Source organism: Mesocricetus auratus, unplaced genomic scaffold, assembly GCF_017639785.1.
Source record: "Mesocricetus auratus isolate SY011 unplaced genomic scaffold, BCM_Maur_2.0 Super-Scaffold_100707, whole genome shotgun sequence".
NCBI classification, from domain to species: domain Eukaryota; kingdom Metazoa; phylum Chordata; class Mammalia; order Rodentia; family Cricetidae; genus Mesocricetus; species Mesocricetus auratus.
The window spans coordinates 14,314,463-14,330,850 of NW_024429269.1; the positions used below are offsets into that span (position 1 = coordinate 14,314,463).

General features: G+C 48.8%; 2 protein-coding genes across 9 annotated transcripts in view; one reads left to right on the forward strand and one right to left on the reverse strand.

Annotated features, from left to right (window-relative positions):
• The window catches only part of Slc7a7 (solute carrier family 7 member 7), a 47,357-nt gene extending 39,486 nt beyond the window's left edge, over nt 1-7,871 (forward strand). For 6 of the 8 annotated variants that reach the window (XM_040740486.1, XM_040740487.1, XM_040740483.1 and 3 more), the window contains 7 exons: nt 222-347; nt 1,485-1,629; nt 4,540-4,663; nt 4,885-4,988; nt 5,274-5,370; nt 5,676-5,825; nt 7,031-7,871. In XM_040740486.1, coding sequence (XP_040596420.1) covers nt 222-347; nt 1,485-1,629; nt 4,540-4,663; nt 4,885-4,988; nt 5,274-5,370; nt 5,676-5,825; nt 7,031-7,384 — 1,100 coding nt within the window. In that variant the 3' untranslated portion in view covers nt 7,385-7,871. Of the gene's footprint in view, nt 1-221; nt 348-1,484; nt 1,630-4,539; nt 4,664-4,884; nt 4,989-5,273; nt 5,371-5,675; nt 5,826-7,009 lie in introns of all 8 variants that reach the window. The other 2 variants (XM_040740481.1, XM_040740482.1) reach the window with 2 other exon arrangements.
• A 925-nt stretch (nt 7,872-8,796) lies between these two features.
• Oxa1l (OXA1L mitochondrial inner membrane protein) lies at nt 8,797-16,357 on the reverse strand. Its single transcript, XM_040740488.1, has 10 exons — nt 16,207-16,357; nt 15,677-15,834; nt 14,170-14,378; nt 10,564-10,707; nt 10,271-10,356; nt 9,937-10,101; nt 9,686-9,790; nt 9,439-9,601; nt 9,225-9,305; nt 8,797-9,143 (listed from the first exon to the last, which is right to left on the reverse strand). The coding sequence occupies exons 1-10, from the start codon at nt 16,267-16,269 to the stop codon at nt 9,013-9,015; spliced, it is 1,305 nt and encodes a 434-aa protein (XP_040596422.1). The 5' UTR covers nt 16,270-16,357; the 3' UTR covers nt 8,797-9,012.
• Between the last annotated feature and the right edge of the window lie 31 nt (nt 16,358-16,388).

Genomic DNA, 16,388 nt, shown 5'->3' on the forward strand with positions numbered 1-16,388 from the left:
TGTGACTCAGTTTAAGGTACTGGGGTTTGGGAGTGTGGCGGTGGAAACAGGTGTTCAGCAAATGCCTGGCAGTAATAACGCCGAGGATAATGGGGGAGGGGAGCAGGCACAGTCCAGATACATAGCTGACTGTTTGATGGGTTCATCTTGATGACTAGTGCCGGAGTCTAAGGCCTCCAGGTGGGAAGGAAAGGTCCTGACCAGTATTCCTTTTCTTTCAGGTCTCTTAACCTTCGTTAACTGTGCCTATGTCAAGTGGGGAACCCTGGTCCAGGATATTTTTACCTATGCTAAAGTGTTGGCACTGATCGCAGTCATCATTGCAGGCATTGTTACACTTGCCCAGGGTAAGAAAAACAAAACAAAAACTAGCAACTGGCCTTTATTATTCTTTTTCTTTGGCGTGTTGGGGATCATACCCAGAGTTTGGGGCCATGCTAGGCAAGCCATATATCTCAGATCTACAACTTCAGCTTTACTTTATTATTAGAAGCTGATAACTTGCCTTATTTAAATCTCCAAATACCATATTTGGTAGGCACTATTATTCCTTTTATATAGGTGAGGAAATGGCCCCAGAATTAACTATCTTAAGCCAGGCAGAGCGGTACATACCTAGAGTCCCAGTACTTGTGAGGTAGTGCAGCCAGAGGACCAGGAGTTAAATGCCATCCTCAGCTACATAGACAATTTGAGGCCAACCCCGGGACACAGAAGACCTGTCTCAAAAGCAACATCTGGGTGTGTTGGTTTATACTTTATTCCAGCACTCTGAGTTTGAGACCAGGCTGGTCTACATAGAAGTTCCAGACCAGCCAGGGCTACACAGTGAGACCCTATTTTAAAACAAAACAACAGAGCCCAAGACAGGTTACCCAGAGTATCTTCTCAAGTTAGAAGAGCTGAAACTTGTGCCCCACAGGCTGACTCCAAAGCCAGTCCTTCATCTTCTGCTGTGCCGCCTCCCATAGGAAACTGTCCTTGGCAAGGGGACTGGGGATTGCTTTTACAGCTTTCTGGGCCTAGAGCTATTGCTCTGCCATTTCTGCCCTTGGAAGTGAGCAGTCAGAAATGCACTTACTCCTACCTGGTTTCCAGGTATGAAGCCTTTCCTGTAACTGCTCCGTTGACCTGGGCATCCTGAACCTTGTCTCCCCTCTTTGAGTGTTATCCCTGTCTAGTGTTAGAAAGAGGCTAGGACTCAGGCAACCTGCAGTGTAGAGCAGACCACCAGCCAGTGACTAGCCCTATTTGGCTCTCTGGTGGTTTCTTACACTAGACTCACTGAGTTCCTCCTGTCAAGACCACATTTATGATTCTCTGCACCGCAGCCTTCTGTAGATGCCTCTTCTGTCCCCGCCCCCCAGTAGTACCCTTGTAGCACTTCCCCTGCTGATATTACCAGAGGCTTCCTCTCCTTACAGGATCAGCTGAAGTAGGAGTTGGGCCATTAAATTTTGTCTTCCGTTGTTCTCACCTTCCAGGAGCCACAACGAACTTTGAGAATTCCTTTGAGGGTTCATCATTTGCAATGGGTGACATTGCCCTGGCACTATACTCAGCTTTGTTCTCCTACTCGGGCTGGGATACCCTTAACTATGTCACTGAAGAGATCAGGAATCCAGAGAGGTAGGTACTTTACCACCACCTGCTAGCCATCATTGACCGAGCCTCACAGGCATCACATCTTCTCAATTCTGGGATCCATCTCATCAGCCTGATTTTAACAGAGTTGAGACCTAGAGATTTAATCACCCATAATTGCAGTAACTATGCTAAGATGTGCACTTTCGTGCATGTGCTTTGAAAATCCTTTCAGAGAGTTTGTACATTCATTCGTTTCTCCATTGAATAAAGCAGGTTATATATACTTCATGCTTTATCTGCTTCTAAACACCCGAGGTCCTTGCCAGCTACTCAGGAGCTGTAGCAAGAGGATTGCCTTTGCCCTCAGATTTGCAAACTAATTTGAGCAACACTGCGATAGTGTCATAAGGCTTTCTGTCTTAAGACCTCCACTCGCCCTTACTCTACATAGATAACTTTAGGTCACAGACTGCCTTCTTCCAGTTCCCTTCTGGACCTTTCTCTTTGCCCTAATTCATACTGACAGTGTGCGACTGTTCCGGCCACTCACCGGGTCACCCCGCCAGTGCTGCTCTGAATTGCCTCACGTCGTGCGGAATAAAGAGCACGGGGCTGGGAGCCACGGGTCTTGGGATCGGTCTTTCGTTGATTTGCTAGAGGACCAACAGCTGCCCTTTCTTTTTGCCCCTGTGTATTTGCGGTTCTGTGTTCTTGTTTTTAAACAAACTCTCACAAGTGTAGCCCTGGCTGGCCTGGAACTCACTATGTAGACCACACTGCCACAAACTCCTAGTGATCCAGCTGCCTCTGCCTCCCAAGCGCAGGGATTAAAGGTGTGCGCCACCATACCTGGCCCCTCTTTTTCTTTACTAAGACTTTTTTCCCTTTCTTTCTGTGACAGCATCTCACTATGTAGTCAGGTCGGCCTGGGATCTGTAACCTTCCTGCTAGTGCCCAGTTTGCCTGGTGCTCATTGTGTGTGTGTCTGCTGTGTGCACACATGCTTGTGGAAACACTTGGGTGTTATTCCTTAGGCACTGCCTACTTTAAAAAACTGTATATACCTTTATGCATGTGTGTGCGCCTGAGTGCATGGGTGTGCACCACATTACTGTAGGAACATGCAAAGGGCTATGGACAGCTATGAACAACCACGTGCATTCATAGAACCTGGTCCTCTGAAAGAACATGTGTTCTTGACTGCTGAACCATGTCTCCAGGCCCCCATCTTCTTTCTGGTTTGTTTGGAGCTTGCTGATGAGGCTAGGCTGGCTAGTCTTGGAAGCCCACTGGTCCTCCTGTCCCCACCTCTCTAATTCTGGGGTTACAAATACACACCATCCTCCACAGCCCACCCAGCATTTGCATGTGGGCTCCAAGCGCAAACCCAGACCCTCCTTGCAAGGCAAGCACCTTTGTCAACTGAGCCATTTCCCTAACCGTGGCCTGTTTAATACAAAATTAAGTGGGTTGAACTATAGAATGTCCATGGCCTTTCCTGACTCTAAAATGTTATGATCCTAGAAACTAAGATATGCCAGGAAATAATTTCCCTGAATTGTAACAGTTCCCGTACCAACTAACGTTTGGCTTTGAAAAACAAAAAGCCTTCCTGGTACACATGCTGGCACTTCAATGCAGGAGCAGGGCTACAGATGCAATGGAGGCCAGGGATTGGTGGTTCCACCTACTGGCCAGAAGCGGAATGACTGGATTATTTGCAAGCCTGCCTCATGGTGAAGGCTACTCTGGAGGCTGAGGCAGGAGCATGACAAGTTCAATGCCTAGCTACAGAGTGTGCTCAAGGCTTCTCTGAGCAACTTACTGAGATCCCGTCAACAACAAGAGGGCGTAGAGTATAGCTCATGTAGAGCGTTTGTTAGCATGCTCAAGGCTCTAGATAGATGTGCCCTTGATCCTAGGTTCAATTCTCACTACCAGAAAAACAGACACAACCTGTATTTGTTTCCCTCTACTCATTGTCAAGGGCATTTATATAGTTAGTGATCTTTTGGCACTTGAGAGACCTTGGCGGGTCTCTGTGTCTTTTTCTGGCTGTCAGTTAGGATGGTACCTGGAGTTCTCTGAAGTGACACTCCTGTTTGATGCACACACTGTTCTTTCTACTGAAGATGTGAGATTCCACAGTCCACCTCTCCAGTTTCTTCTATTTCTCAGTTTGAAGACACACTTCCCAGTGCTCAGAGACATCCTGACCCTGACCACTGGACACAGAAACAGATCACTCCCACCTTCCTGTTGTTATGCTGGAACACAACACAGCTCGTGGTCAATTTCCCTTTTGTTGTCTTTTTGGTGGTACTGTGAGTCTGAGCCTAGGACCTCAGGCATGCTAGACAAATGCTTTACCACTAAGCTCTGCCCTCAAGCTCTTTGATTTGAAAAATATTTAAAAAATTTCTGTGTGGGTGTCTTTCTGCATACATGGGTGTACCATGTGTGTCCAGTGTCCTCAGAGGCCAGAAGAGGGTTTCTGCTCTTCTGGAGTTGAAGTTATAGGTGATTGTGAGCTGCCCTATGGGTGCTAGGAATTGAATCCGGGTCCTCTGCAAGAGCAACAAATGCTCTTAACCACGGAGCCATCTCAAGCCTGTTTTTATTTTGAGATAGTCTCACTAAATTTCCACACAGGTCTTCAACATGGGACCCTCCCACCTCAGCCTCCAGAGTAGCTGGGATTATAAGTGACACTACATGCAACTTCCCTTTTTCTGCATCGCCTTTCTAAGGGAGTATTTCCTCCCCCTACTGCTTTTTAGTTTTTAAGAGTTCAGAGCTTATGCCAATACTTCAGGCCACCTCAGAGGCCAAGGACCTGGGAAACACAGATGTCTGCGTCCTTGGAGAGGATGGTATGGCAGAGTCTGAGAGGTAGGGATAAAATGGTAGGACTAACATATCCCTTTTTTCTTTTTTTCTGTTTGGTTGTAGGAACTTGCCCCTCTCCATTGCCATTTCCATGCCCATTGTCACCATCATCTACCTCTTGACCAATGTGGCTTATTACAGTGTGCTAGACATAAAGGACATCTTGGCGAGTGAAGCTGTTGCTGTGGTAAAGGGTTTTCACTAGCATGAGGGTGTGTTGTGGGCTTCTGGAATATCCCAGCATCAGTCCTGGAAAGGGAGTGGCCACACGGTGTGATAAGAGACATTTAGGACACTGTTCCCTTCACCGTGGAAAGGACTGCACTCCTGACACAGGAACTTGGGCATGTACCTGTGCGTGCTCTTCATCACTTAGGATCTACTAATGATTTCTTTCCTTTGTCTTAGACCTTTGCAGACCGGATCTTTGGAGTATTCAACTGGACAATTCCAGTGGCAGTTGCATTATCCTGCTTTGGTGGCCTCAATGCTTCCATTGTGGCTGCTTCTAGGTAGGACTGTCATTTTGTTTTTGCTGACAGGGTGGGTATCATGAAAAGCTTTGCCAGAGACAGTCAAACTTTAGGACTGAGATTTCAGTTTTCAGCGTCCCCCAATCCCTCACTTCTTGTTCCTTTTAGCAGCCTCCATTTCTAAGCTCCATGCTGAACTTTTTTTTTTTTTTGTTACCCAGACCTTTTGAAGGGATAGCAGAGAGGGAGGATAATATGACAAGTGACATGGGTTGTCTTATGTGTCCCACCGTTTTGTCAGCCTCTCTTATTTTACCTCCACAGACTTCTATTTGTGGGCTCAAGAGAAGGCCACCTCCCTGATGCCATCTGTATGATTCATGTTGAGCGGTTCACGCCAGTGCCATCTCTACTCTTCAACGTGAGTTATCTCAGGGATGACACTGAAAGCCAGATTGGGGCGGGGGGAGACTTGGTAGTTCTAGATGTAGCCAGAAAGCCAGAAAGGGGGCTGTGACCTAGAAAGTATTGATGCACTGTGCCAACTGCTGAGGAAGTTCCTACAGCTCACACTTCTGTGGTCCAAGTAAGGAGTAAGGCACGGGTGGCGGCAGATACGGAGACTGGCAGGATGTGACCTGGGATGGGCTTGTGAGGGTTAGGAGTGGCAGAAAGCACCCAGAATAACCAGGGCCCGGGAGGAGCTGACGGGACTTGCATCAACAGGGTATCTTGGCACTGGTCTACTTGTGTGTGGAGGACATTTTCCAGCTCATTAACTACTACAGCTTCAGCTACTGGTTCTTTGTGGGGCTTTCCATTGTGGGTCAGCTCTATCTACGCTGGAAGGAACCTGACCGGCCTCGCCCTCTCAAGGTAATCCCTTACCCCATCTTTGTTCCATTTAGTACAGCTAGTGTTGCTGCTGCTGCAGGGATCTTACAGGGGTTTATCCTTTCCCTAGGTCAGGCATATTGGCACATAGCTGCAATTAAGAAACCCAGGGTTGGGCTGGAGAGATGGCTCAGAGGTTAAGAGTACTTGATGCTTTTGCAAAGTACCTGGGTGTGATTCCCAGCACCCACATGGCAGCTCACAATTGTAACTCTTGTTCTAAGGAATCCAATAACCTCTTTTGGTCTGTGGGTACTGGACACACTTATGTGGAGGCAAAACACTCATACACATAAAATGAAAATAAGTATCTTAAAAAAACAACAAAACATCTCGGGGTTGGAGATGGCTTAGTGGTTAAGAGCACTAGCTCTTGAAGAGGACCTAGGTTCGATTCCCAGCACCCATATGGTGGCTCACAAATGTAACTCCAGTTCCAAGGGATCCAGTACCTTCTGGCTTCCTCTGGTACCAGGCATGTATGTGGTGCACAGACATCCATGCATCAAAACACCCATATGCACTAAAGAAACAAAATTCAGAATACCACTCTGAAACAAATCCCACAAGGGCTGGGAAGCCAGGCATGGTATTATGTGCCCATCACCCCAACCCTTGGAAGGTGAAGGCAGGAAGATCAGGAGTTCAAGGCCAGGCTAGGCTTTATGAGATCCTATTTTGTTTTTAATGAAAAAACAACAACAACAACAAATAAACCAACAGCCCCTCAACCAACCAACCAACCAACCCAGGAAGGACCGTGGATACAGCCCAGTGGTGGAACCCTGTCTGGCACACACAGGGACTTGGGTTGGATCTTCAGCACACACCCCTCTGCCCTAAAATAAGCAATCAACCCCTGACCAAAACCCTCAACAAGACTCAACCAAAGCCCACAAACAATGCCAGGACTTGGTGGCGGCTGCATGCAGATGACAGAAAGAAGGCTGAGTACTTATGTCCGGCGAGTGCCATACCACTGGGTTCTATCTCTAGCCCTTCAGTGTTTTTATCCTTATGGGGTTAGGGTTATTTTGGTTGTTAGCAACCCACGCCTACAATCCTAGCATTCAGGCTGAGGCAGGGTTATGGGTTTAAGGCTAGCTTGGGCTACACAGTGAGACAATCTCAAGACAACACACAGCAACATGCTAACTAACCCCCAGTCGTTTCCTCTGCACCCTTAGCTCAGCCTTTTCTTCCCCGCTGTCTTCTGCCTCTGTACGGTCTTCCTGGTGGCTGTGCCCCTTTACAGTGACACCATCAACTCCCTCATCGGCATCGCCATTGCACTCTCGGGCTTACCCTTCTACTTCCTCATCATCAGAGTGCCCGAACACAAGCGGCCCCTGCTCCTTCGAAGGATCGTAGGTAAGCTTTGGGGCAAGTTGGTCAGCTACCTGAATAGATGGTTTTTCTTTTTTGCCATTTTCTGTAAACCTAAGCTCCCAAGTCCCTCTTACCACAGCCGGTCCCTGCTATTAACCATATGGCTTAACCGAACCCCTTCTTTCAGGCCCAGCCCCCTCTGGTGCCACTGACGCTGTTCCCAGTTTTACCTCAGATTTCTCTTTGTAGCCTCCACCACCCGGTACCTCCAGATCCTCTGTATGTCAGTTGCTGCAGAACTGGATTTGGAAGACGAAGAGACGCCAAAACGACAAAGTCGCAAGTCTAAGTAGAGCTTGGGATTCTGAGACATGGACAAACGGGCTTATGTCCCATTGACCAGAGCCTCTCTGGAGGCATCCGTCCAGGAGCCCAGCCTTGGCAGCTTCAACTCTGAACTTGCTTTCAGGGATGAAAAGTAATTTATTTGTTTAGCTATGTGTTGTTTCAGACTTCATCAGGGGTTAATGCAGACTGGCAGGAAGCAGGCCACTTCTGGAGCTTGGTTCTGGAAGGACCTGGGTGTGCCTACCCACTCCTCTTTACCTTTACAAGGGCCAACAATGCTCCAAACTTGTCTCCTTTAGAGGGAGACAAAACTGTCATAGATGCCAAACAATAAAAGGTTATGTTCCTAAAGTCTGAGTGGCTTTACTGACTCCGGGGTATTTATGCAGTTCAAAAACAGACATGGAAACTACATGAATCAGCTGCCAAAAGGCTATAAAACCAATGTCTACCAATGCGTGTAAACTGTTGTACTAACATGTTATAAATGCAAAAACCTAGTACATAAGAACCTCCGTTTTTTATGTGTGGTGCATGTGCAGAGAGGAGTCCTGCTCCGTCATTCTGTACCTTAGTCCCTTGGGACAGGGTCTCTCGATGAGCCTGGAGCGAGGCTGACAGCCAGCAAGCCCCAGTGATCCTCCTGTCTCCACTCTGCACAGAACCGTGGGTACAGGCATTAAGAACAGGGACATGCTAAGCTTTTCTCATGGGTGCTAGGGATTTGAACTCTTATCCGCTAAGCCGTTTACCAACCCCCTTAAATTTTTTAAAATTATCACTCAGAATTTTAGCACATTTACTTCTTCTTTTTTTTTTTTTTTTGAGACAGGGTTCCTCTGTATTGTTTTGGAGCCTGTCCTGGAACTCGCTCGGTAGACCAGGCTGGCCTCGAACTCACAGAGACCTTCCTGCCTCTGCCTCCCGAGTGCTGGGATTAAAGGTGCACGCCACCACCGCCCGGCTAGCACATTTACTTCTTAAAGAAATTGTCAAGGTACTCTTGGGGGAGGGGGTCAGGAAACACGGCACAGGGTGGAGGTGTAGGATCAGCCTCCAGTACCACAAGAGATTGCCGTAGTCTTGCCCGTCACAACTCTACAGTGCACACACAAATGTAGACGGATGTGTGTGAGGTAGGTCTGAGCTTTGAAGCCTAGGTTAAAACCCAAAGCTCCTTCCCAAGAGCTAGGGCGAGTGTGGGCAACTGCTCCTCACCCATGGACGTTCTGAGGCACAACTCCCCTTCCGTATTTAAGAGACATCAAGAAACCCAGACAAGACAGACGTTTACTAACTCTGTGGATGAGAGGGTCGCTTGGCTCTCTAGTGCTCTTTTATACACGAGTAATAGTCTGTAGTGGAAACAATTTTTTAGAACGAACACTTCCAAACCCAGAGTTCCCAGGTCTGGGGCGAGCACACAGCATTGTCCTTTTGGAGGAGTCCGTGCAGATGCAGAGCTCTTGTCAGAATGAGCAGAGAGCAGGAATCAGCCAAGTGTGTCGTGCCAAGGCTTTGACTTGGGCTTGCTGCTGGTGCTGCTGCTGTTGGGGGTGTTGGGAGGGTGGCTTGGATTGTGCTGTAGCAGAGGGTTGTGGGTGAAAGTCTGTCGTAAGGGACCTGGGAGAAGGGAGAACAAATCTGAGTGAACAGAGGAAAGAAGAAATGGAAGACAGGATTTAGCCCGCAAGGCTTCCTCACCTCTGGCAGCTAGGTCCAAGTGTTTCTGCATCCGCTGTTCACGCTCCCGGAGCTGATGTGCAATTTCAGCGTTCTTCCAGCCTGTGTGAGGAGAAAGTAAGTTCCTAAGTCTCAAGTTCCACAGCCCATAGGTCACTATGGAGCCTCGGTTGACTAGGTAGTGCTCCCTGCTTGCTGGGAGGTTCTCCTCACCACACTGCCCAATACCCCTCACCTGTTTTGAAGCTCTTCAAGAAGCCTTCCCGAGGAGGCAATTTGTCAGGATCATGTACAACGCGCTGGGGGATTTTGAGCACTGTGCGCACAGCTGGAATCCGGAGGCAGGCCACTTGGCACAGCGAGAACAAATTGGAGGAGAGCCAGTACATGAACACTGCCTGGGTGAGTGAAGAGGAGATGCTCACAGCTGGGTGTCCAGAGGCCTAGGAAGGACTCGCAGGCAGCACAAAGCCATTACCTACCGAGGGGAAGTGGATGGTCACGGGCAAGACCACTAGGGGCATCACTCGGATGATGTTCCTCATGAACTGGAGGTCAGAGCTCTGCATGCCTGTCTCAGCACCTAGCTGCCAATAAGGGGAAGGAATGGTAAATTCCAATCCCTGGCCCCATCAACTTTACTCTTCCAGGGAATGGAAGGCACATTCTGCACACTACTTCATCCCTACTCCATTTACTGGCAGGTCTCATGCTTGGCCAGCCCCCAGCTTACCTCAAGGACACCCCACATCGTGGCAGTGACTACCAGTGGCAAGACGTAGAAGGGATCAGACACCGTGAGATCCTGGAACCACCAGAGCCCACCTGTCTGTAGGCTGGGCACGGGCAGATTGGCCATCTCTCTCAAGGCAATAAAGAAGGAGATGAAGATGGGGGCCTGTTACACAAGATAAACCGTCAGCACATCTAACGGGGTAATTCTCATAGCCCCATTACTAAAAGCCATGCATGTCACCATCCCCTGCTTTCCTGCGGACCTTAGGACATGGGAAGCAGGAGACAACTTATGGGTTCAGGATGAACAGCAGGAGACCAGTTTTGCCCACCTGAGTGAGAGGAAGAATGAGAGGCCTGAAGAGTTTGATATCATGCTTTTTCTGATAGCGCGTCATCTCGATGGAGGCCTTGTAAACTGCGAGGGGAGGGAGACGAGTCACTGGGTTAAGAGTGACATCAGTGAGGGTGAACAACCTCATCGTGGGTCCATGAACTTTCCAAGGACCGAATAAATGTTCAGATTTATCAGAATTGCCCAACCGTAGCACCTGTCCCTCTCCCGCAGCAGAATTTCTCAAGTGCAAACATGCTTCTCTCGCACATTTCCCTGGAGCCAACTCACACTCAGCCTGATCCCCTGCCAATTTGGCCTCTCGGATTTGAGTGGAAAACTTCTGCATCACTGGCATGTGGTTGTGGATCTTGGCTGCTTCTCGCTGGCCCTTCACAATCAGAGGAAAAACGAGGCAGCGGGCAATGACCGTACCTGGAAAATATAATACGGGCTTGGAGTGGAATGAAACGCTGCCTGCAGCCAGCATGCTGAAGGTTCCAGTTCCTCACTCCAAGCCTTATTCTAGTCTTTTCCATACTGTGGCTCTCACCCAAGGGGCCCACAAGTAAGGACAGGGTACACCCAGCTCTTCAAAAAAAAAAAAAAAAAAAAAAGCAAAAGTTCCTTACTTCAGCAGCCTCCGAACTTTTCTATTATCAATGGAAACTTTTTCCTCAACTGTTAAGTGTAGATGAAAATATATAAAGTCACCATTAACAAAGGAAAAACATTTACCAAGAACCTTCACCCTGTTTAGCACCTCTACAGAACTCAGAGTTTTAGAATGAAGCCTGACTTTATTTTCTGAGATAGGGTCTTGGTATGTACAAGCTGGCCTTGAACTCATGCTCCTCCTCCTTCAGCTATAAACACAGACATGTGCCATCATACCCGGCTTAGGGCAAAGCCCTAAGTTACAAGTTAACCCACCACATTCTGGTGGCTTAACCTTTTCTCTTTCCTCACACTTCCTGTCGACTGGCCATTCCAACAATACTTCAGTTTACACCATCTACAGCCATGCAAGCGGGTCTGGGCTAGGATGAAGGCAAGGACACAACCCAGAAACCCATCACTCAAGAAAGGTATTAGGTAACAAACATGGGCAAGTGTGGAGAGAAAAATCAGGAATTAGAGCCGGGCGGTGGTGGCGCACGCCTTTAATCCCAGCCCTCGGGAGGCAGAGGCAGGCGGATCTCTGTGAGTTCGAGACCAGCGTGGTCTACAGAGCGAGTTCCAGGACAGTCTCCAAAGCTACAGAGAAACCCTGTCTCGAAAAACCAAAAAAAAAAAAAAAAATGCATGTCAAATGCAGGAAGATCAGGTATGATGAGAAAAGTGGCTTCAATAACACCATCACCAGCGGCTACCGTGAGGTCCACGGGCTCCCTCAAGGAACACACAGGCATGCTAAAGCTGCTTGTATACTTAAACAGGAAGACACTGAAGCTAAGGATAGTGGGGCACGCTTTGAATGTCAGCACAGAGAGGCCAAGAATATCAAGAGTTTGAGGGCAGCCGGGCGTTGGTGGCGCACGCCTTTAATCCCAGCACTTGGGAGGCAGAGATAGGCGGATCTCTGTGAGTTCGAGGCCAGCCTGGTCTACAAAGTGAGTTCCAGGACAGCCTCCAAAACAATGCAGAGAAACCCTGTCTCGAAAAACCAAAAAAAAAAAAAAAAAAAGAGTTTGAGGTCTTACTGTCCCACACAGTAAGACCTTACTTCAAAAAAATTAAGGGGGTGGGCTGGAGAGAATGCTCAGTGGTTAAGAGTGATTACTCTTTTTGCAGAAGACCTGAGTTTGGTTCCCAGTACTCATGTGAGGTAGTTCACAAGTGCCTGTAACCCCAACTCCAAGGGATCCAATACCCTGTTGGCTTACACAGGCAAGTGTACACACAGGCAAATGCATGCGTGCACACGCATTCATGAGTTTTTTAAGAATACATTCAGTGCATGCATGCTAAAATGAGTCTTTTTGTTACTTAACAACTAAAAAAACCAAGGGGCTTGGGAATTTGGCTTAGTGGTAGGGCACTTGCCTCGCAGTTACAAGACTACTTACTGCATTCAGGCATTGCATACATGTGGTGTACCGGCACACATTCAGACAAACACACACACACATGGAATAAAAACAATGCTAAAAGATTCATCTTGGGGCTGGAGAGATAGCTCAGAGGTTAAGCCCACTGACAGCTCTTCCAGAGGTTCTGAGTTCAATTCCCAGCAACCACATGGTGGTTCACAACCATCTGTAATGAGATCTGGTGCCCTCTTCTGGCCTGTAGGCAGACATGCAGGCAGAAATTGCATACTACATACATAATAAATAAATATTTAAAAAAAAGATTCATCTTTATCTAATGTGTATGGGTGTTTTGCCTGTCTGTATATATGCCTATGAAGGCCCAAAAGGTACCAGATCCCCTGGAACTGGAGTTACACAGCTGTGAGCCACCTTGTGGGTGTGGGGATAGAACCCGGCTTCTTCACAAAAGCAGCTGTAAACTTCAGACCCCATTTCCCTCCACCAGACAGGGGTTCTGTTACCTTTGCTGGCCTGGAACTTGCTATGTAGACCAGGCTGGCCTCAAACTCACAGAGATCCTGCAGTCTCTGTACTCCCCCCCCCAAACTAGGATTAATGGTGTATACCTAGTTCAGTCAAAGCTTTTGAAAACTTTTTTCTTTCTCCCCAAGAAAGGGTTTCTCTGCATAACAGCCCTGGCTGTCCTGGAACTTGCTATGTAGACCAGGTTGACCTCGAATTCACCAAGATCCACCTGCCTCTGCCTCTGCTGGGATTAAAAGCATGCACTACTGTCACCTGACTTTTGAAAACTTTCTAAAGAACAAGTTTCATGTAGCTCAGGCATGGTGATTTGAATAAGAATGGCAGGTTCATATATCTGAGTGCTTAGTTATCAGATTTATTGGATGTGGCACTATTTGAGTGAGGTTAGGAGGTGTGGCCTTGTTGGAGGAAGTGTGTCACTGGGTGGGCTTTGAGGTTTCAAAGAGGCCCAGTGACCTCTTCTGTCTACAGATCAGGCTTAGCTCTCCCCCAATTCTCCAGCACCATGCCTGCCACGCTCCCCACCATGACGACAATGAACTAAGCCCCTGAAGCTGTAAACAAGTGCCCGACTAGATGCTTTCCTTCAGAAGAGTCGCTGTGGTCATGGTGTCTCTTCACAGCAAGAGCAGTGACTATTTAACTAAGGATGTCTGAACTCCTGATCCTCCTACCTCTGCCTTCCAAGCACTGGGGTCAGAAGAATGCTAAGAAGTCGAGATGATTTTGTTTCTTGATAGGGTCTTACTATGTAGCCCAGGCTGGTCTTTTGCATGACAGGTAAACACTTACCACTGAGCTACACTTCTACACTTAACTAAAGTTTTAATGATTATAAGGAGGAAACAGGACTAAAACACAGTTTCAGCTTTTGTAAGAGCAATGAGAGCAGCTTTCAAAGCTGGGAGTACAAGTACCACCCGATCTTCTATTCCGCTATCAGGACAGCTTCATTACTTCTACATGGATCCCTACTCCAACTCTCAGGTCACACGCAAACATCCGTAGGTTTGGAGCCACGTGACAAACGGTTGCTAACACTAAGAGCCGTGTCACCCGTCTTTTTTTTTTTTTTTTTTTTTTGGTTTTTTTGAGACAGGGTTTCTCTGTGGCTTTGGAGACTGTCCTGGAACTAGCTCTTGTAGACCAGGCTGGCCTCGAACTCACAGAGATCCGCCTGCCTCTGCCTCCTAAGTGCTGGGATGTCACCCGTCTTTGAATCATCTGCTTTTCCGCCCTTTCCTCGTCCATTGACAGAACAGCTGAGGTTCTGCCCCCACCCCCCCACCCTTGCTCAGGATGTATGTACTCTTACAGGTGGCAATGGCCCCCCACCAAGGCAGGCCCAGGTCAACATGCATAAATTCCAAGAGGTTCTGGATGAGTCCCACTGGGGTGTAAGACCCCAGCCCCAGTTCAGCGAAGCTCTGTTCTGCAGCACACTGGACGGCATCTGCGGTTCCTCCGGAAGCCACCTCAGGTACCGCAGGAGGGGTGGGGGTAGCAGGAGCAACGGGGGGGTGCCTGGACCTGTGAGAAAGGAGACCAAGTGTCACATAAGTGGGACGCACCAAAGGTGAGGCTCCCTCAGGCCAGCCAGTTCCGGGCTATGCTTTCTGCTTTTACTTCTGGCTCTTCCAGATGCCAATGGTGTCTACACATCCCTGCTTCCAGGGCATTATTCTTGCCACCAGCATAGGAAGAATTACTCAGGGGTCTCATGGCGTCCCCCAGGGGAAGCAGGAAAACTGCTTCCTCCATCACACTTCCCAGACTCTGGTCTTCTGAGCATCATGGTCACCATCCTTTGCATATTCTGAAACTACAGTTGCTGGAATTCTCTCTATTGTTTTGTGCTGGGGCTTGAACTCAGGACCTCACACACATCCGACAAGAATGTGGACCACTGAGTTAGATCCCAGTTTCTCTTTAAGTCAACTCAGTTTTTATTTCATTTTTTTAGGGGGGGGTTAGCTTTGGAGGCAGGATCTTGACTGCGCTGCAGCTCAGGCTGGCCTTGCGCCTGCTAACCAAGAGTTCTGTTACCGAGTTATCTCCAAGGGATGGCTCGGGTGAGAGCTCTTGCGGAGGACCCGGCACCCTTGTAGGGCAGCATACAACCACCTGCAACTTCAGCTCTCTTGTGTCCATGGGCACCCATGATCTGATCACATGCACACAGTCACACACATGCACATACAATAAATCTTTAAAAAGAAACAGAACCTACTTAGTCTTCCAAGAAACAGTATTCACAGAAGCACATATATTCCGTATACAAATACACAAACTCGTAATCACATTTCACATTATTGGCTTGCCACCACTCTGGCCATCAGTGTCTTGACTATAATACAAAACTTAAATTAATTTAGCTATTATTGTGCCTGCATGATGTGGAGGTATGCATGCCGAGGCACGTGTGGAAGTCAGAGAACAACTTTGTAGAACTAGTTTTTGCTTTTCTCCTTTCCTTTTTTTTTTTAGACATGGTCTCACTATGCAGCCCTGACTTGCTATGTTGACCAGACTGGCTTTGAACTTAGAGATCTGTCCTCTTTTGTCTCTCAAGAGCTTGGATTCCAGGGGATGGGCCATCATCTCACCGGCCCCACAAATTTCTCATGGATTTTCAAACGTTTCCCCACTGAGTTCCTGAGAACCTATTTCTATTCGGAACAGAGAGGCTAATGGGAGGAACTGCGTGGAGTGTGGAAAAGAACTCCACTACACAGTCTCTCATCGCAAAACAAAACCAAACAGAACCAAAAGCAGAACAAAAGAAGCTGGCCAAGAAGCTGCGCTCCTGACATCCGCGGGGCCCTCTTACCTGGGCTTCTGCAAAGAAGGTGCCAGAAGTACTGATGCAGCGAGGGTTTGAGGCGGCGAGAAGAGCGTAGTGTGGGCGCCCACCGCCCAGGCGGGCTGCGACGAGGAGCTCGGTGGCCGGCGGTTTGCGGGACCCTGCGACGCTGTGGAACTGACGTGTGAAAGGACAAGGGAACCCCTGAGTCCCATGCGACCCGGCTCTCCCGCAGACCTGCTGCAGCAGCCGGGCCACCGCTCTTCTGCTCGCGCAGACCGCGGGCCCCGAACGTGCCCTGGGGCGTGCAGGGTGCAGCCCGGCCCCGTCTCCCGCATCCGGTTACTGACGCCCGGCGACGGGGCCCAGAGGTCAGGGCTCAGGGTCGAAGGCAGCTCCCAGACAGCTGCAGAGAAGCCGGGCCACCAACCCCGGGCGCGACCCGAGGTCGCGACGCGCAGGCCCCAGGGGCCAGGCCAGCGTCTGCTTCTGACCTCAGCTCTGGTGACAGGGAACAGGCAGCACCCGGTGGTACGGACGCAACCTTACCGAACGCTGGTGTCGTAGGAGGCGCAGAAGCTGCCGGCGGCCGCACACTAAACTCATCGCCATTTTGCCAGGAAAGAGAGAGAAAAAAAAACTTACTTTCGCGCGTGCGCACTCAGAACTTTGACGCAGTGGGAGAGGCCATTTTGGAAATGGGCAGGAAGTCAGCCCTGTCGTCACAGTAG